This window comes from Topomyia yanbarensis, chromosome 1 (genome assembly GCF_030247195.1).
Source record: "Topomyia yanbarensis strain Yona2022 chromosome 1, ASM3024719v1, whole genome shotgun sequence".
NCBI classification, from domain to species: domain Eukaryota; kingdom Metazoa; phylum Arthropoda; class Insecta; order Diptera; family Culicidae; genus Topomyia; species Topomyia yanbarensis.
Window position 1 is genome coordinate 44568228 of NC_080670.1, and position 22314 is coordinate 44590541.

At 42.9% G+C, this 22314-nt stretch overlaps 1 protein-coding gene across 1 annotated transcript; it reads right to left on the reverse strand.

Moving 5' to 3' along the window:
- Positions 1-18804: 18804 nt before the first annotated feature.
- LOC131677483 (alpha-amylase A-like) lies at positions 18805-20418 on the reverse strand. Its single transcript, XM_058957316.1, has one exon. It carries the CDS (start codon positions 20339-20341, stop codon positions 18857-18859), a length of 1485 nt encoding a protein of 494 aa, XP_058813299.1. The 5' UTR covers positions 20342-20418; the 3' UTR covers positions 18805-18856.
- Between the last annotated feature and the right edge of the window lie 1896 nt (positions 20419-22314).

A 22314-nucleotide genomic window follows, 5' to 3' on the forward strand; every position in this document is an offset into this window, starting at 1 on the left:
TACGAGTTTTTGGTTTGGTCTCGACACAGCGATTCAAGCTCAGACTAAACGCGTACCAGACAGTTGGTCTCCCAACCCGTGGTGGAACAAAGAGTGCTCAGACGTGTAAGCGGAGAAGGCCGCCGCATACAAGGTGTTTCGGAACGACGGATTACCCGCTAGCTATCGACAGTATGCGACGCTGCATATGTAAATGAAGAGTTTGATGAAAGCCAAGAAACGTAGTTACTGGCGCCGGTTCGTTGACGGATTAACGAGAGAAACATCGATGAGCAGTCTTTGTGGCACAACCCGACGCATGAGAAACCGAAACAATACTAACGAGAGCGTAGAATAGTCAAATCCCTGGATATTCCATTTCTACGTTTTCACCCAGGTACATAATATTAGGCCGAAAGCCGTTATGCCGAAAATCATTATGCTGAAATGGTCATCAGACCGAATGGGTCATCTTAAAGAATGTATCATTAGGTTGAATGGTTATTAGGCAATTTTGTTTTGTTTTACATTTTAAATTGCTTAAAACTAGGGGATTACATATTGATTTTTTTTAAAATGAAACTAATGCAATTTTATAGCTATCTTATATATCTACACAAGGGGATAATATTATTTTCGTAAGATTAGGGGGGTCATTTAATTTTTGTGGCAATATGGTTTGACATTTTTATCAGTGAGATTATTGGAGTAAATAATGTTTAACTAAGGGGGACAATTTTTTACGACTATCTTAAAAGTAGGAATAACTAGAGGGCATGATTGAATTTTGAAAAGATTCGTAGTTATAGTTATTTTTGTGGGTAGTAGAGTTGGGCAATTTCAACGAGATTATATAATATAATAGTTAAAACTAGAAGAGACAAGAAGAGCTAAATGCTTCGTGATGATATTGGGGGTGGGGGGGTGGGTAGGGGTGTTACTTCTGGGTATAAGAGTCAGGGGAGGGAGGGTAGACGAAGATGGCAGGGAGAGAAAATTATTTCAGTTTCAGGCATCGTGAGATCAACGGATGGATTACAAACTCGGGTGGCCTTCATCAGGGGAATCATGTACTGGGACGCCGGGTGGTCCTCCTCAAGATGGCAGGGGTTTTTCCAGACGATTTCGTAGTACGGCTCGGCTACATTTCGAGTTAAGCGTGTTATGTTCGTGCCGTAGGTCCCGTGTTTGTTGGCTCATTCGATACAGATGGTTTGATACAGGTGGAAGAGCGTTCTGAGAATGATAAGGAGATAACAAGGGGCAGTTAGACTTGTATATTGATGGTTTTCACAAAGGTGTATATAAGGGACATATAGAGAACGTCGCGGCTTGCCAGCACATCTCGAACCGGGACGTTGGTTGGTCTTCCTCGGGCCCGCAGGGTATCCATTAGCCGAGACCTAGCGGAACTGTACTCGGTGCACGCCCAGACAATGTGCTCGATGTCGTGATAGCCGTCGCCACAAGCGCAGATACCACTATCCACGAGCCCAATACGCCGGAGATGTGCATCCAGCGTGTAATGGTTTGCCATGAGTCGGGACATCACACGAATGAAGTCACGACCCACATCCATCCCCTTGAACCAAGGTTTCGTCGATACCTTAGGGACTATCGAATGTAGCCACCTTCCTAGCTCCCCATTGCTCCACGAGGTTTGCCAACTTTCGAGGGTTCTCTGATGAGTAATACTGAAAAATTCGCTGAAGCAAATTGGTCTTTCGTAAACGTCTCCTTCTAAGGCACCCACCTTAGCTAAGGAGTCTGCCTTCTCATTGCCCGGAATGGAGCAATGAGAAGGGACCCATACCAAGGTAATCTGGAAAGAGTTGTCAGATAAAGCACTCAGTAGCTCCCGTATTTTCCCCAAAAAATACGAGGAGTGCTTTCCATGTTTCATCGAGCGAATAGCGTCAATGGAACTGAGGCTATCCGAAACGATGAAGTAATGGCCTGCGGGTAATGTTTCAATGACTCCAAGGGTATACTGAATGGCAGCTAGTTCTGCGGCGTAAACTGAAGCAGGGTCACTGAGTTTGTAGGAGGCGGTGAACTTTTGATTGAAAATACCGAAGCCAGTGGATCCTTCGAGGTTTGATCCGTCAGTATAAAACATCTTAGAACAGTCGACTTCTCGGAATTTATTATAAAAAATGTTTGGAACCACTTGTGGGCGTATGTGGTCCGGAATTCCACTAATCTCGTCTTTCATGGATGTGTCGAAGAAAACAGTAGATTCAGAAGTATTTATGAAATGCACACGGTTGGGATTGTAAGAAGAAGGGTTAATATTCTGCGCCATGTAGTCAAAGTACAGGGACATGAAACGGGTCTGAGAATTGAGCTCAACAAGCCTTTCGAAATTTTCAATCACGACCGGGTTCAAGATATCGCATCGAATGAGCGATCGATATGAGAGTTCCCAAAATCGATTTTTCAACGGGAGAACGCCCGACAGCACTTCGAGACTCATCGTATGGGTCGACTGCATGCACCCCAAGGCGATACGCAAACAACGATACTGAATTCTTTCGAGTTTGATGAAATGTATGTTCGCGGCGGAGCGAAAGCAGAAGCATCCGTATTCCATTACCGACAGTATCGTTGTTTGATACAACCTAATTAGGTCTCCTGGGTGGGCACCCCACCATGTTCCGGTTATTGTACGAAGAAAGTTGATCCTTTGTTGGCATTTCTGTTTCAGATACCGAATATGGCATCCCCAAGTACCTTTCGAGTCGAACCAGACCCCTAGATATTTTACTGTGAAGACCTGAGCGATAGTTTGACCCATTAATAGAAGCTGTAGTTGTGCTGGTTCACGCTTCCTTGAAAATACAACTAGCTCAGTTTTCTCCGTGGAGAATTCGATACCCAGCTTAATAGCCCAAGCAGACAAATTGTCCAGGGTATTCTGTAATGGTCGTTGTAGATCGACAGCTTTGGGTCCCGTAACAGACACCACGCCATCGTCTGCAAGTTGCCTTAACGTGCAAGAATTGTCAAGACATTCATCAATGTCGTTGACATAGAAATTGTATAAAAGGGGGCTTAGACATGAGCCCTGGGGAAGGCCCATGTAGCTAAATCGTGATGTCGATAAGTCACCATGCGAAAAATGCATGTGCTTTTCCGACAACAAGTTTAGTAAAAAGTTGTTTAAAGTCGCTGAAAGACCATGCTGGTGCAGCTTCTCTGAAAGAATGTTGATCGAAACTGAATCAAAAGCCCCCTTAATATCTAGGAACACTGATGCCATCTGCTCTTTGCTAGCATAGGCCATTTGAATTTCAGTTGAGAGCAACGCAAGACAATCGTTCGTCCCTTTGCCTTTGCGAAAGCCAAATTGGGTATCTGACAGTAAGCCATTTGCTTCGATCCAATTGTCGAGGCGGGATAGGATCATTTTCTCGAACAACTTCCGGATACAGGATAGCATTGCGATCGGACGGTACGAATTGTGGTCGGAGGCTGGTTTTCCTGGTTTTTGGATGGCGATGACCTTCACTTGTCTCCAATCGAGTGGGACAATGTTAGCCTCGAGAAACTTATTAAATAAGTTCAACAAGCGTCTTTTGGCAGAGTCAGGCAGATTCTTCAACAAGTTGAATTTGATTCTGTCTGGCCCCGGAGCTTTATTGTTACACGACAAGAGAGCAAGTGAGAACTCCACCATCGAAAAAGGTGTTTCGTTCGCGCTATCGTGAGGAGACGCGGCGCGGTAAATCTTCTGTGCCGGGGCGGAATCCGGACAAACCTTCTTGGCGAAATCGAATATCCAACGGTTTGAATATTCCACGCTCTCATTAGTACTGTTTCGATTTCGCATACGTCGGGCTGTTCCCCAAAGAGTGCTCATCGATGTTTCTCTCGTTAATCCGTCGACGAACCGGCGCCAATAATCGCGTTTTTTGGCTTTCATCAAACTCTTCATTCGCTTGTCTAACGTCGCGTACTGTCGAAAACTGGCGGGTAACCCGTCGTTCCGGAAGGTCTTAAACGCGGCGGCCTTCTCTGCGTACACGTCTGAGCACTCTTTATCCCACCAGGGATTGGGAGAACGTTTTTGTATGTTCGCGACGGGTACTGGCCTAGTCTGAGCTTGATTCGCGCTGTTGAGAATCAAGCCAGCCAAAAAGCTGTACTCTTCCTCCGGAGGAAGTTCTTGGGTAGATTCGATGTTGTCGGATATCGCGGCAGCATAGCTCTTCCAATCGATATTTCGTGTGAGGTCATACGAAATATTGATTGATTTCAATGGCCTTGAACCGTTATTGATTGAGACTACGGTCGCTGCCGTGGGGATCAGGAATTACCTTCCACGTGCAATTTAACCGCAGCGATGTTGAGCAAAGGGACAAGTCTAAGGCGCTCGGGCGCGCAGGAGGAGCAGGAATCCGTGTCATTTCACCCGTGTTTAAAATTGTCAAATTGAAGTTATCGCAAAGATCCTGAATTAAGGAAGACCGGTTATCATCATAGAGGCAACCCCATGCTGTACCGTGAGAGTTAAAGTCTCCTAAAACTAGTCGCGGTGCTGGCAGGGATTCTAAGATGTCTTGTAGCCGTCGGTGCCCAACCGCGGTGTTGGGGGGAATATATATGGAAGCTATGCAAAGGCTTTTGCCTTTGGTTGTTACTTGACAAGCGACAACTTCAATACCTGTTATCGAGGGAAGGTTAATTCTGTAGAAGGAATAGCACTTTTTGATCCCCAAAAGCACTCCTCCATAGGGGGTGTCTCGATCCAGGCGAATAATATTAAAGTCGTGGAAGTTGAGTTCTATGTCAGAAGTTAACCAAGTTTCACATAATGCAAATGCATCGCAACTCAAATTATTTATTAAAATTTTGAAGGAATCGATTTTCGGGATGATACTTCTGCAATTCCACTGTAGAACAGTGATCAAATCCGTGACCTCGTTCGATGAGTTAGCCATCGAAGGATACAATCGCTGAGAGGAGGGGCCATTTAGCAGTCAACTGCTTCAAAAATGTTCTCACTGTAGGGAGAAAAGCTAACATAAGACTTTTAATAGGATCAGTAATATTGAAAGTTTTTATTATCCAGTCCACTATGTCCGAGAGTTTTATAATTCCAGTGCTGTGATTACTCTCGAACTGAAACAAAGGAACACTTGGGATTTTTGATGTTCCTGGAAGTGCTGGGAACTCCTTCTCTGAGCTTAATCCTCCGAGACCAGGAGCTAATTGCTTCGGTTTGGTTGCAACACTTCCAATAGATGTGACTTTCGGAGCCCCCTCAAGGGACACCTTCTGGCCTTTACAAGGAACTTTACGAGAGGAAGTGTTCCTCCTCTTCCTATAAATTCTAGGCACCCTAGTAGATGTTCCCTCTTGTGGGTTACCAGCCTCGCCCTCGTCAGGAGGCAAGTGAGTATAGATGTTTGCTGAGGATGGTGGCGTAGCATTCTTTAACATTTCTGCGAAAGAATGTTTGGATCGTCCCGCAAGGGAACGTTTCAGTTTATCCCCGCGTAGTTTGTACGCGGGACATGCCGAGATATCATGCAGACTCTCCGCACAGTAAGGACACTTTTCGGCTTGCCTACTGCACGAATCATCTAGATGATTCTCCCCGCATTTTCCACAGCGGGCCTTGTTGCTACAATGGGTGGCTGTGTGACCCAGTTGTTTACACTTTGTGCAATTCATGACCCGCGGCACAAACAGACGCACAGGCAGACGAACCTTGTGCAAGAGGACGAAATTTGGCAAAGCGGTACCAGCGAAGGTCACCCGATAAGAGTTTGATTGGGGGTACGTTTTTGAACCATCCCCCGCAACTACTACTGAGTGCAAACGTTTGCACTCAAGTATTTTAACTGGCTGAAGTAAGCGGTCTCTGAATCGGCCAACCCCGTACTTCAGCAGATCCTCGCACGTCAAACTCTCATCGGTTACGACGCCTTCGGATTGTACTCTTACAGCCGGAATATACACGTTATAATCCCGCGTAAAGTGCTCACAGCAAGCAATATCGTTTGCCTGCTTTGAGTTGGCTAGCAACACCCTTATCTTGTCCGAGCGGACCTTTGAAATTTCGGTCACAGCCGAGAACCGTTCCGTCAGGTCTCTAGAAATCTGAAGAAGATTCAGTGATTTAGTCTTGGGCCGAAAGAAGACCACAAATGGACCAGTTGAGAGTTCTGGATAGCATTTGGGCCGGGGGGGAGCCTTAGAAGTTGAACCCGATTCAACTTCCATTTGACCATCCGGAGAGGGAACCATAGAAAACGTCAACGCACGAGGTCAGCGCCCGCGCAGACGGAAGAAAGCAATAAATGTGTTACAAAAGACAAAAACCACTTAGCTTTAAACTGGTGTCCAACGACGAACCGATCCAGCTTATACAGCTGGCTATTGTTTAATCCTCACACGCGAACAAAAGACTGAGGACCGAACCGAACTGGCAAAATAACCTTGAATGCGGATTAAAACTATTCTTTGTCGCCTCACACAGCACTACGGACTAGAAAAAACAACCTCTGTCTCGATGGAGAGCTCGAAAACGAATGATTAACATTATTTGTTGATAGTATTAATCCTAGTCCGGTTAACCGGTCTCTCTTAATTTGTTGAAAAATTTCCTATGGTCTATTATGATTCATTTCGTAAAAACAAAAATCGCGAATGCATGGTGCTTTTTGTATGCATATACTTTTTTGATTATAAAGGTTTTAACCTTAGCGACATTCGCCTCTTTTCGCATTAGAGAAATCTTTGTACACATACTTAATAGAACATACTAAATGACGAAGATGAACTGATACAGTAATGTTTCGATTATATCACGGTCGGTCTGTATTTTAGCGTGGTATATTCAAAACAAAACAAAAAATTACATTCAAGCATTAACCCATGTATTTCTATGAACAAAAAGTAATAAAAAGTTAAAGTTAGTCAAAAAGAATAAATCATTATGGGTAATGAGCCTATTTTTGCCATGTTTCTATTATCACACTTGCAGCCGTTGGTTAAAGCAGCATCTGCCATCTTTGTTCAACGCGTTGGGTCAAACGATATGGCATAAGCGGTTAATTTTTCCCCATACAGCTTCACTTTACCGTTTCATAAAGTTGTTGAACCTCCCAAAGCTAAACTTGAAGGAATCTGGCACGTTAAGGTTTTGGACAAATATCATGACTATTAAAATCAGTGTATTCGAAGAGGCTACGATTCAGTTCTCGTTGTTTCAACATTTATAGAAATAGTCCCATCTCCAATGGTTGATGTTGTCCTTTCAAAAGAAAAGGTGATCAATTGAAGAAAAAATGCATATCTCGGCATACCTACCGTATCGTGCGTATTTTGGTTTTCTCATTATTTTGTTAGATTTTCCTGCGGATAACTAACAATTAACCGAATAAAAAAGAAGTCGATTTGTTTACCCAATACACCAGACGGCCCCTCAAGGACACGGAAAATAGGAATTTAAAACTAAAAATGGAATCGACCGAAAGATATTTCGGCACTCCTAGACATTGCAACAACGTTTTTGTAAAACATGATTTTAAGATAATTTACGTTTAAAGTTTCGCGCCACGCCCTCCGTTCATATAAAGGAACAAGATGAACAGCGCCATAACTTTGCTTCTACTGTTTAGACCTCTATAAAAATTCCAGATACTTTCTTAAGAATCTATACATTAAGATAAAAAAAATAAAAAAGCTCGACTTTTTGACCGACCTCATATATAAACCCTATAACGAAATAGTCCGAAACCCAATAATAGGCTCATTACCCTACATGTAAATAAGCAAATCAATTGTAAAAAAATCTAAAAATGCCAGGACACAACATGTGGCTTAATTGGATCAAAACGCATTGTCTGTTTTTCAAAAAGCGTGATATAATCGAGACAAAACCGTGATATAATCGAGGGTGATATAAACGAGTATTGATATAAACGCATAGTGATATAATCGAAACATTAATGTATTGCTCAATCAAATTAATTCCTTCGACATAGCCATTTCAAACATTGTTTACTGAGGAAATTGTATTAACAAAATCATTAACTAATCTCTGGTTCATATTCATTTCGCCTTCAAACATATCCAGCTATTCAAAACTGCTTGATTCTCTATTTCCAGTATGCCATAACGCATTTACTAGAATCCAATAAAATAAAGCCTATTAACATTGCTTAATTGAAATTGGCAAATTTAGCGAAATGAATCAAAAGCTGATCTCGCCGAATCAAATCATCCCCCGGGAATATATCGTCGCGTATCTAATTTCAAACCAAACAAACCTCAAAATTGCCGCAACACAAGGATAGAATTGGTTGGCCTTCGCCACGCCATTTACCAGTTTATGTTGGTGAGTGGAAGCCCCGAATGCCAATAGAATAAATAGAAAATTGTATACATCAGGGAAGCAAGCAGAAAGACCAACAAAACAGCGGATCGATCCCTTAGCGAACCCCAAGTAATGTTGACAGAAGTTAAAAAAAAAACAACACACATTGGGATGTGGCTGGTCGCCCAAGCTTTGTTGAAAATCCATTTATTTATAGTTATTTGGTCCGGCCTTCAATCCCGAATATGTGCGTAGGTATACCCGGTACCGATAGATCAAGCGCGCTGCTAAACAACGAGGCGTAAAATTAATAGAGGTGTAGCATTTCCCGGAATAGACAAATGTGACCCGCCGGCATAGCCCTATTATAGATGGGAAAGTAAATTGATGATCTCGGTCCGGGGGACAGTGTTTCATTGCGGTAGACTAGGTTACAAAATCCTGTCCCTCCCGAGAGCGTTCAGTGTAATTCTTCTATTTGTGGGAATTTACGCAGTTGATTCATTTACTTTGGGTGAATTATTCCAATTTATTGGGTTTGATGGAGAAACACGCAGCAAATAAGAAGTGAATGAAATGGCATAGTTATTTGATTTAATTTGTGTGCACTTTTACTATACCACGTTACTATTTGCCTGGATAATGGTTGTAGCCTCCAATGATGCATAATAACTACCAATTTAAAATAAATATTCATCAGAAGGGGAACGAGAAAAATAAAATTCTGACTTTTTGCAGCCTTTGATTGCTGGATTGATTGAGAGAATTATTACCCCAAAATAGTTTCATTTTAAAATTTTCAGCATGATTAATTTGCTACTTTTTCAGCTTAGCATCAGAAGCAACTGAATTAACTTTTGAAATGATTTGCGAAAGAATACATACTACCAGTAATAGCGAATAGGTATAAAAATGTGAATTGCAGATACGTTTGTGAATATTGTCAAAACTCCGAAATAGGCAGAAATATTTTTACATGTATGTATGAATGTACATATGTTTTTTGGAGATCAGAAAAAATGTTCAAAAACCAACTACTCAGGGAACTGGTTTGGGTAGTCACCCGACCCGATAATACATCTACTCTTGCACGGACCCTGATTCCTCCCTGGCATTACCTCACGACATTTTTGGTTCAGTGTATTTTACCCAATTAGTTGTTTGTGTTGATCGCTCCAATTATTTTTTTAATATTTGGCGTGATTTGCCGTTTAATCATCGTTTATCGTATCAGTCGATTTTAAATTTTGTTTGCGCCCTTGATATTGTGAAGTTTTAAAGTTTTTTCTGCAAATTTTGTTTTTGTGTCGTGAAAAATCCAGTGAAAATCGAGATTGTTCACATCACCGGACCTCTGTGTAATTACCCGGTTAAAAAAATGCGGTCGAACATGGTCAGGCGATTTAAACAGCTTGACGTTTAACTCAACTCGCCTGTGCTAATTGCACCTAGAAACAAATGCAATTTGCAAATGCGATTTAAAGGCGATTTCAACAAAATTCTGGCGGCTGAAAAGGACTTGGTTGTTTTTGCGTTTTTCAAACATGGCGGTTCATGTTTGGCTTAAGCTTAAAATAGTGTTTTTAAACAATTGGCGTGGTAAGTTTGTTTGTCTAGTGCACTTCATTTAGCCAACGAATGCAGGAAATTGTGAAATCGTGTGTAAATATAGTGGAACAATATCTCTGACATATACTCTTAATAAAAGTCAGGTTGTGGTAAGTTTTGGTGTGCAATGCCAATTTCACCATTGATTCTTCCTATAGTTTGGTGGTGATTACCTAGTGTAGTGATAAGTTTATGTGAGTAGATAATGAATCCGAAAATCAGTATTATTTGTAATTTTAATATTAGGCAATTAAGGGTGATTAAATGGCGCGTTCCCTGGGCGATTTAAGGGCGCGTAGAGCGGCTAAAAAATGACAACGGCAAATCGCCCAAATATTGCATTTGAAATAGCCCCCTGATTGCCAGCAATTTGCTGGCAAATTGAAGGGCTATTAGCGCATCCGAGTTGGCAAACAGCCCCCCGTTAGCCAGCAACTTGCCCTTTTTGACTTGGTACCCACAAAAAATTCACGCGCTCACTTTGCCACCTGCACGCGGGTAGAGGAAAGTATTTCCCACATCACAACTTGGCGCACAGTGAGACAAAAATGAAAAGTCGGATCTAGGGCGGGTAGAAAATCGGCATTATGACAAGTGCATGCGATCACTGTGCGAAAAACGTCAAATCGGACGATGACTTTATCGAATGCATGGGATTTTGCAAAAATGTGGTGCATATGCAGTGCGGGAAACAACTCAACAAGCCGTTCTTGAAAAACCTTGCCGAAAACCCAAATTTATTTTGGATGTGCAATGAATGTGTCAATTTGATGAAGTTTGAAGATGAAGAACTCCCACTCCGTTGCTGTGGATGTATCTTTAACGCTTTCATCCCAGCGTCAGCAAGGAGACTGTCGAAAAAATGTCCAAAGATGGACTAAACTGCAACGAGGAGATAAAAGTTATTCCGCTTGTTAAAAAAGGCATAGACGTCAGTAGTCTGAACTTCATATCCTTCAAAGTTGGAGTTCACCCAAAGTACCGTGAAGCAGCTCTTAACGCTGACACATGGCCGCAAGGCATATTGTTCAGGGAATTTGAGGATAGCCGTACCCAGAACATTTGGTGCCCACCGGCTGATTTTCCTCCGCCCTCGGAAGCCGCATGTATTCCGCTAATGCAACCCGGCCCATCAACCCTACAGAGGACTCCGCAACGATTGGCAATGCCACTATACCAAGCTATACCGCCATTGTGAAGGAGAGTCAATTCTGATCGCATACTGGGACGCTACGCAGTTGGTACAATAGAAGCCCTCGATCCCCCGCTACAGTCGAACCCTTGCAGCCAGCGTTCAGCAGTCGTCCCGGTCCTGTATGTGTGGGTGGAGAAGGGGTCTTCCAAGCCGCATTTCTCGGCAAGTATTATAAAAATTGTAACGATACAACGGTTGAACCGATTCAAGCTTCTAGTTCATCGTCCGATTCTCGCCGTAAGCTACTATTGTCCCGTTCCTGCTCTCCGCATCGCACCATCGGGTTCAACGCATATTGGAACGCACCGCAGTTGGCACTATGGAAGCCCTCGATCCCCCTGCCACAGTCGAGCAATTGCAGCCAGCGATCATCAGTCGTCCCGGTCCTGTGTGTGGGATGGGTGAAAGGGTCTTCCAACCCGCCACAAATGGCAAGTATACATCTGATCTGATTGCCCTACAATCCTCGGACTCCTCGATCTTCAAGCTCGCGTTCGAGCTCTGCGCAATAACTCTCTTCTGCGAGTCCCGTTCAGGAGAACTAACTATGGGCGCCAGAGCGCTGTTATAGGACTCCAGCATGTGTTTACGGCTTGGCGACGGCTTTTGACTTTAACCTGACAAGGAATTCGATAAAAACTAAAATAATGCGTATTCTGAAATGTAATTAGTTTAAGTAACCACCATTGGGACCAAGGGGTCTGTTGGTGACGGTACAACAAATAAACAAAGAGCTTTTTTATGTGCACAGCACACACTCCTATCAACGACACGACTAGACACTTGCATTCCGAAACTGCATCACAAATCTGACTACCCCTCAGTGACTCAGGTAACTGGTACTGTCAAATTTGATATTTGGTTGCAAAATGTGTGAGACTAGCATCACTTATATATATTTTGTTATTTTTCTCTAACAACTGTTTTGTTACCCTTGCAACCCCTGGTTACGCAGGAATTCATAAACAGAACATTTCGCTGTTTTTTATAAATTTATTCGACGTAATCGGCAAATATTTATTCTGCCAAGAAACTCCCTGTGATTTTCGTTTCTAGCAAAGTAATGGATGTATTTAAAAAGATTCGCTTTATGGCGTCACACGGTCGAAACAACACCTCAGAGCATCTTCCAGATACTATAACATCGGTTTTCGCCTCAACGGATTTGAAGAGAAATATGAAGTTGTTTTTGTAAATTAGTTATTATAATACTAATTATTCTGTAGTAGTGGTGTCCGTAGACATCATTGGAATGTCCAGTGAGAGAAACAACTGTGTATACCAAATGTTTTGCTGTTGCTACTTTCAACCAAGGAACTTTTGTTTTCTAACTTTAAGCAACTCTATAACAGATTCATCAGGTAGTCAGCCCCTGCTTCATGGCTCTCATTAAAGTTATTGCCAATCAAGAGAAAATAGACTAATATGAGCTATACTTAGTTATTAATATTTAAATTTCAGTGGTTTAGTTGATGGTTGTTGTGAAGATGACGTATTTTGTAGCCCAACGAAACTAGGCAAGCCTCACCTGTGCAAGATCGGTGCCATGGAACGAAGGACTACTTGCCGGCAAAACACTGTGTTGATAGTGCTGCATAAGGTTCCGCTAGTGTCCCATACTTTTCAATGTTAATAACGCCTACAACATTATCAAACACTGAGTGACGTTCACCTTGAATACGGATATTTGGGTTGGTACGAATTTTAGCAAAGGAACTATTATTTGACACGTGCGTCCAATTCCCGATGATTCCTGAGCCAGTCTACCAGTTTCGAAAGCCATTGAGCTAGGACTCACGAGTAGTCAACAGTAGGAGTCTTACTCAAAACACTACTAACCTTCATGCTATATGATGACAACAGCCACATGATTGTTTATAACCACTTATAGAATTATGAATTAGACTTTTTATTGCTTTTATAATTGCAAACTTAATTGTTAATAGTTGAAATATCTTAAAAATATTTATTAGCTTTAATATTGGAAATTTGAATGAATGTATCCTTAAGAACTAACATACGGTGTATAAAAATAGACTTGGTATATTTCACGTTACTCATACAGTTTAAATACTTCGTCTAGATTGTTTATTGAAATTAGTCATCAAGAGCCATAACTGAATACGGATTCGCTCAGATTTCAAATATGCCATTACTGTAGCCCAATTGAACTTTGTTCCAATAAGATACCGGATCGAGGAGAAGATGGTGTCTACCGGATCGAGGAGAAGATGGGCTTCTACCTTATTTAGCAATTTAGACATCTTAAAATGAAATGTATAGCATATTGCCTGCCTTTACTAATCGTATTCTTGAAATAGCCGTTTTAGGACATCTCACGCTCCAGTCGCACAACACGTTCATTTTATTCGATCTTATTTCCAGAACATTATCGCTGACGCTGTAATGATCAGTGGTGAAAATCGCGTAATATTACTGTGCAAATTATCCGGCACCGTGGCCAATACAATCGTGACAATAATGTGAATGTAAAGCAGCCATACTCCGAATTTGTTCAATATTTATATAAATATTAAAGGAAAATTTCGTTTCATTGAATGTATACATCAAATCTTGGCGAGTAACGGTTTGTTCCAACGAAGTAAATCTACCTTCCGCCTATCGTTTTTTGAGAATTTCGTAGCATTGCAGTGGATTATACAGACAGCGGCTGAAATAAAGAATGTATTGAATAAGAGCGGCACTTATTTTAATAGAACTTATCTTAAATTTTCTTCTGTCCGGAGGAAAGATAATATAATAACAGTCCGTTGCCTCAGGCAACTCAATAACAACCAGAGGTTGTTGATTCCCGAAGCAGTGTTGCGTGAGAAATTTATTTTTGAGAGTACCGAGGGGTGACTCAATTTCCCGGTAACTGGTGCAAAATTGCACGGAGACCTTTTTTCTCGGAAAAAAATCAAGAAGTGGCTGGTCGTGTCGTTGCTCCTATCCAACTGCTTACTATTTAGTTCTTTCGGTAGGGTAGCACCTATCCTTGACACACCACCATTTTTCGACTGTCCACACAGCGTGGCAATTTCTGTATGGTAGTAGGAAAGCTAGTTATGGGTCTAGAATTAGTGCTCTTTCCCTACGAGGACAATCTGAGCGGCAAACTTCAGACTGTCTAATTTACTGAGCCTTTCGGTTCCTTTGTGCCATTTAGTACCACTTCCTCGTTAAGCCTCCGACTTGTTCGTGAACTACTCGGCCCTATCACCGACGATGGATCTAGCCTACTTCGACGAAGAGTTCCCTGGCGAGAGAAGTTCGAAGGCGAGCCATCCAGCCAGCTGTCGAGGTCAGTTTGGCGTTTCCGGCGAAGCAGGGCGTCCGGTTCACTAGTGCCACGATGACCCGCGACTGGTGGTGTATCGTCGCGGTCCCCAGCGGTGAATCTAGCTTATGCTGACGGAGAGTTCCCTGGCGAAAAAATTTCTCCCAATACCGATTCACCTTTGATTTTCGCTATATTTCTATCGGAATGACCGGTGGGGTGCCGTGGTCGGTCTGGCGATTCCGGATGGAGCGTGGCGTCCGGTTCGCTGGCGTTTCGACGACCCATACTCGGTGCTCTGTTGCAGTCTGTTCGACTAGTCCTCGGCGGTTCACACCTACGGAGAGTTCCCAGACGGTAATTGCTCTCCCGAAACCGTTGCTCGATGTTCATCACGCCGTTTCCGCTGTAAGACGGCCATGATCTACATAATAACTCTGTTGACTGAGTTCCACGTCTTTACGTAGCTTGTCATTCTGTAGGCTACATTATTCGGTTTGATGATCTGTCCTACCGTTTTAAGTAGCTCCCTGCACGTCGCTTCAAACCTCGGACATTCGAAGACCACGTGATCCGGTATCTCCTCAACGTTCTCATACTCCGGGCACAATGGTGACATTGCGTACCCGAACCAATGAAGATACTTCCTGAAGCAGCCGTGGTCCGACAGGAGCTGTTTCGGGTGGACGGTCATCTCTCCGTGCTTTCTATTGACCCACGTCAACAGGTTTGGGATGAGCCGATAATTCCACTTTCCTTTCTCCGTATTGTCCCATTCCTGCAGCCACGTCACCATCGAATCGATTCTAATCATCTTCCTCACGTTTCTGGCGTTTCATTGATTGTAGCTCTTGATACCCTCCGCCAGGGTGATGCAGATGATCCCCATCTCGGCGATAACGTATACTACCTACGAATATATTATTCTGTACGTAATCGCAAGCTCGTACGACCACCAGGCAGAATGTCCTGTTCAGCTTTTCGCGGTTCCGCTTGGTTTTCAGCGCCACACCCCAGACAGGAACTCCATATCGCAGTATCGATAACGAAACACTAGATAACAGACCGACCTTTCGCAGGTGTAATCAACGTGGTCGTCGATTATCACTCCCAAATGCTTCAGTGCACGCTTCGATGCAATCGCATACCCATCGATGGTAATCCGTATCCGCTGAACCGCTTTGCAGTTGCTGACCAATAACACATCCGTCTTGTGGTGAGCTATTTGCAGCTTGACCCAGTTCATCCAGCTCTCAATCGCGTCTATTGTCTCCGTCACCGACACCTCTGTAGTAAATAAGCCACTAGAACAAACCTGAACAAATGAAAAAGATGTGCAAATAGGCGCACTGACAGAAACAAATAACAGTATACAGGTAAAATAGAAGGTTTGTTCCAGTAAACGCTTTCTCCTGGTATTGGAACAAACTTATAGTAAAAGAACGATAAACATCCACTGACCCAAACCTTTGACAGCTATTTCTGACGAAATATTCCAGGCGAAATATTTCAAATGAGTTACACCGTAAATAAATAATAGATAGTTTCACGGCGGAAGAAAGGTATGAAAGTTAAAACCTGTTTTAATCCACCTAGTGGTGCAATTGTGCCTTTCTCATTTGTCCAAACTACGATTCCATGTTTAATACAATGATGGAAATGTATATTACATATTCAGTACGATTTGCACATACATACAATAGATCGACAGGCAAGATCTTGAGATACTATGTGTCGACACTGAAACATCGCTTAAGCGGCGGATCAATGAGGAAGATCCGGTGGTCCGGACCGTGCCGAAAATTTTCAACTTGTTAAAAAAATTTACACTAGTTTTAAATGTGAAGTAGCAACCCCTCATTGCATACTCCTACCTAAGCCTTAATAGGTCGAAAAAATTAGACCGGGATTAAGTTGACGATTTTTAGAGTGATTGCATAACCTTTCTATATGAGAAAGGCAAAAATATGCCAGTCCAAAATTCAATTTTAGTCCAAAAATTTTCATTTTTTTCGAGATTTCATCAAATCTCAACGTTTCATTCATTTTAAAGTCATTTGGCATCAAAAATGCAAATTCGATTTTGAAATTTTCCCTTAAGACCACCACCCCCCCACCCCTTGGAGAATTTTTCATTTCAGTTTATATGGGAATTTGCTGTGTGGACGCACTCTTCAACCCGTAACTCTGGAACCGGAAGTCCAATCAATAAAAATAGCATAGCCGATGGGAACGTTATACCTTTCATTTGAGACTAAGTTTGTGCAAATCGATCCAGCCATCTCTGAGAAACAGAGGTGACATTTTTTGCCACATACACACACATACATACATACGGGCCGGGATTAGGTTAACGATTTTTAGAGTGATTGCATAACCTTTCCATATGAGAAAGGCAAAAACGTAAAATTCGGAACGCAGTGTTTAACGCAAGATTTACCGGAAAACTCAAAGACTGAAAGTTTGAGCGCAAGTCAATAGAGCGTCATTCAGTTATCGACATTTGCCGAGAACAGTCGCGTTTTGCTCGCGTTCAAAAAAATAATTTACTTGTATAGCACGTTTCATTTCGTCTCGAGATGCTGGAATACGACAACGTCCACTTCTCCAAGTGTCTCACTCATCACCGTTAGTGACACGTCGACCGCGAAACGCACGATTTTCACTTTCCCGGGCAGCTGCAGTGTTAAAACCCCATAGTACATTCTGTTCCAAATAGTTGGACCGAGAATGGAGCCCTGACGAACGCCCGCTGCGACTCGCATTGACTTCTGCCCTTCGTTCGTCTCGTACAGTACTCTACGCTACTTCCAGACTCTTCAGGATCTGGGTCATTCTTCTGTGCAGCGCTGCGACATTGACCTATACGAGACACGGATGGCCTGGTGACTTCCCTGATTTTAACAGCAACACCAGCTTCTGTACCTTCCACATTCCGGGGAAATGTCTAAAATCATCTAAACACTTCTGCAGTAGCATCCTGAACATTTCCGTATATGCCAGGATCGCAACTTTCAGTGCCACATTTGGTACTCCATCTGGACGGGGGGCTTTCTTTGATTTAAGTCGCATCGACGCTTCTTTGAGCTCGTCGTTAGTCGCTAGGCACTCAGCTGTGTTTTGTCATCTTCGCCGTACGGTGTCGATGACCAGGTAGTTGTATCGTGCTTCAGGAAGAGCCCCTTAACGATTATCTATAGCTTCCCCGCCCGTATTTCAGCTGGTGTCGACGGGCTCTCATCTTCGTCATGACGACTCAGTACGCGTCCCCCAGGGATTGGCATCTACTTCTCAGCACAGCTACTTATAGCAAACTGGCTTGCTAAGCTTGATCTCCCATGAACTAAAATGTCCCCAGTTTTGTCACGATACCAGGAGCCGTTTAGTTCGCCGCGATCTACTCGTTGTAGTCCTGGGCGGTAGACCTAGCTTACACAACGAGCCGATCGGTAGCTGTCGAGGTCTCCGCCAAGTTTCGCTATAAGGAAATATTCTCACAAGATAACTTTGGCAAATGAAACTTTGAGAATTCCATTTAAAATATTAGGCATATATTTGTTGAATATACTCAAATTTTACAAATTTCTTCAAAATATTTGGGGGGTTATCCCCAAAACCCCTCCCGCTACTACGCCACTGCATCCGCACCTTGGGCCAGACGGTCAAAAAGTATGTGGCCAACATGAACATCGTCATGAGGAAACGGTCACCAAAAGCATAGACTGAATGTGCTCGTCATGGTTGCCTTCCTTGCGAAGTGCAACGTGGTTGTGATGTGATTATGAACGACGAAAAGTACTTGACACTCGACGGCAAATATTGATAGCGGACCGGCTATTTGATGATCCCCCAGGAAGAATTTGAGCCGCGACGAAAAGTACATTTCTCACGTGAAGTTCCCATAGAACCTCCTCTTGTGGCAATTAGTGGGAAGCGGCAGGTCTTCTTTTCATCGCAACTTGCGGTCATCGAAGAAGTGTAAATCGCAAGATCTGGTCTTGGCACATTACGCGCAGCGATTGCTGGAAGAGATGCAGCATTGTATTGCAATATTGCAGTCGTCCCCAAGAAGGCAAACTCCCGCAAGGTGTCCCAGCTGCACCCAATTGAAAATTTCTGTGCGAACCTGAAGTGGAGCATCTATTCGAACAATTTCGTGGTGAAAACCTAGAAGGAGCTGATTAATAAGGCGACCAAAAAACCTACGAATATACCAACATTTTTCTCTTTGACGGCTATGGTGAAAGTTTCGGCCAACTGTCGTGAGGCCGCCCAAAACGAGTGGAGTCATTTTTGTGAAATCATAAATTAGTACAGGAATCAATGAAAAATGTTTTGTTTTTCCCATCCGTCTAAAAATAGTCTCTTTTTTAAATACAAGCGTTTATAAACTGTAAAAAGAATTTTAGTCGACATTATTTTTAAGGTTCAACAAAATATCGTATATTTCGGATAACATATTACCTTAGAGTCTAGCATTAATATGAAGTGCCAAAACACCGTCGTACGCATCAGCAGCAATGTAAATATTTGCAAAGCCATTATTTCCAACGCTAATCACACTACCGGTACAGCTTCCATCCACCTTGCTTCCATGAATAACGTCACAGTAATTTCCCGCTGGAAGGCACGTCTGCAGATAGTGGTAAAAATCATACCCCTCGTTGTTGAAAGCCACAAAACCCTTTCCGCCCCGACAGAAAGCAATCTGCTGACCGCCATTATCCCACCAATCGTTTAGCGAAGTACCCCGCACAGTATTGCGGAATTCAACCATGTTATAGATCTGGCGCCAGCGATGCTCGCAAATCCAACCGTTTCCACAACTATTATCGTCATTGATCGACGGAGATATCAAGTTTCCGTTGGCGTCCTGTGGAGGTCCCTGGTCACTTTCTTCGAAGGCAAAAGAACTCATTATCCGGGGAATTCCGAAAGGATGAGCCAGCATGAAAGCTGTTGCCATCTTATACCGTTTTGAGTCCTTATAAGTAAGAACGTTTTCTCCACCAGCTCCGTGCCCCCGCTGGTTATCGTGATTGTCGATGAACACCAAAGCAAGGGGAGATGGCAAAAAGCCCCATCCTTCACCCCAACTAGAGAGCCACTTGAGCATATCGTATCCGCGGAAAACTCGTCCAATCTCGGCCGAATACCGGAACTCTGTTATCGTTCCCAAGTGAGTGTACTCCTCTCTGGTAATAGCTCCGCCACCCAAGTCTATAACTTCCTGTGTAATAAAGGCCCTTGCTCCTGCCTTAAACCCATGAGCTGTGTTCAAATCATTCAAAGCACCATACACCATATCAAGGTGTTCCGGCCACATGTGCTTGGTAGCATCCACTCGGAAACCAGCAACACCATAGTCGATACATTTATTCATCAATCCAACGATTTGATCTCGAACCCACTGGGTACCTAAATTCAAATCCGGCAAGCCAACAAGCCAACAGTTGCGAACCTGCTCGACATTGTTGTAGTCGTAAATTTCACAGTGTGGATTGAAATCATTTTTACCGTACGGAACGGCCGGGAACTCTAGTGCTCCTACGTCCACTTGAGAACCGCCTGTACCCGTACCGGATGTAGCGGCCATGTGGTTGATTATGATGTCGGGATAAATCCTCACGCCAACCTGATTGCAGCGCCAAACCATACTCGCAAACTCCTGTTCGGTTCCCGATCGAGTATTCAGATTGTACGAAGCCGGTTGGTAGCGTTCCCACCAGGGTCTTCCAGTAATGATCACATTTTCGGTCGGCGGTGACACTTGAACGCCTGCGTAACCTCTAGGTGCCAAGAAACGTTCACATTCATCCGCAATATCGTTCCACTTCCACTCGAATAGATGCACAATACCGTTCCGGTCTGCCCACTGGTGGGTGTCGAATTGGGCCGTCACTAACGTGATGGCCAAAGCAACCGCTAGGAAGCTTGCCGAGAATTGCATTTTGAATTTTTTTTTCTCACTTTTCTTCGCACTTGAAATTTGCAGCTTCTCAACAAAATATACCCATTATCCTCACAACCGAGGTACGACTTATATAGGTCGGTAATCTCTTATCACAGTTGGGGGGAGAGAGTTGATTTACATGCGGTAGCACAGTGACTTCTAATCGAACGAGGTGATAAAGGGAAATATTTCAAACCGTTGTTCGAATGATTGCGTGTGGTTATCTTTATAACGCTATAAAACGTAACAGGTTTGCAGGGCCCGGGTATTATTTTGAACGCAGGACTAAAATCACCTCATAATAAGGTATTTTGAAATTGCTTTATACAATCTAAAGAGTAAAATCAGCTAATGTTAGAAAAACAGTTTTCATTGCGAGTCGAAAGTTCATTTGGCGTACCAAAAGTTTACGAGAGAAATTCAACACATGCCCTTTTTATTTGTTGTCCTAGAGGCCTGCATCGTAGCATTTTGTTGTGGCACGAGTACTACGTGTTTTATTGATAAGCTTACCGTTATCGATTGTGCGTACAACGTACGATTGTGTTCTGAGTAATATATGTTCTAGTGATTCTTGTTCTTCTTTTTTTATTTATTTAAATTTCGAATTTGTGATGTTGTTATTTTGGAATAGGTTTTGGTAGATTTTGCTCAACCGTTCACATAGATTTTCTTAGAATTCATTTATTTGATATGGTTCATTGCGGTATCTTAAAGAAGCCGTGGGTTTTATATATTTACAATATGTAAAAATAACAATAAGTAAAAGAAAATAAATATTATTCAGCGTCCTTCGGATCTCGTGCATGCCACTTTCTGTTGCGTGGAGACCTAAGACAAGACGTGACAATCGGCTTCTTATTTTTCCTTCGATATCCTTCCCCAGTCAAAAAGGGCAAGTTTCTGGCTAACGGGGGGCTATTTGCCAACTCGGATGCGCTAATTGTCCTTCAATTTGCCAGCAAATTGCTGGCAATTAGGGGGCTATTCCAAATGCAACATTTGGGCGATATGCCGCCATCATTTTTTAGCCGCTCTACCCGCCCTTAAATCGCCCCTAAATCGCCCAGGGAACGCGCCATTTAATCGCCCTTAATTGCCTAATATGAAATTTACAAATAATTCTTATTTTCGGATTCATTATAAACTTATCATTACACCAAACTATAGGAAGAATCAATGGTGAAATTGGAATTGCACACCAAAACTTATTACAATATGACTATTATTAGGAGTTTAGGTCAGAGATCTTGTTCCACTATATTTACACACGATTCCACAATTCCCACATTCGTTGGCTGAATGAAGTGCACTAGACAAACAAAATTCAAGCGAGTACACGCCAATTGTTTAAAAAAACTATTTTTAGCTTAAGCCAAACATGAGCCGCCATGTTTGAAAAACGCAAAAACAACCAAGTCCTTTTCAGCCGCCAGAAAATTTGTCTAAGGGTGCTTACAGAGTGGGCGCGAGAAGCTGAGCAGGCGCTTGTACTGACAGTATGATGCGAGATGGGAGAAACCTGCTCGCAGCATATCAAATGGAGCCTGTCAGAGTAAAAGCAGGCAGTCGGCGCCGATCCGCTCCGCTTTCACTCTGACATCCTTCCTTTGGTTTGCAGTGAGCAGGTTTCTCGCATCTCGCACTCTAATGTCAGTTCCAGCCCCAGCTCAGCTTCTCGCCGCCACTATGTAAGCACCCTAAGTATTGAAATTGCCTTTAAATCGCATTCGCAAATTGCATTTGTTCCGAGGGGCAATTGGCACAGGCGAGTTGAGTCAAACGTCAAACTTTTTAAATCGCCTGACCATGTTCGTCCGCATTTATTTTGACAGGGAATCACCTGACTATGTTCGTCCGCATTTTTTTGACCGTGTCTTTTTGAACAATTTCACCCTGCCGAAATCTTCCGAACAGTGCTGCTATTTTTATTAATGAAAATGGAGTCTTGTTAATTTATTTTATGCCGG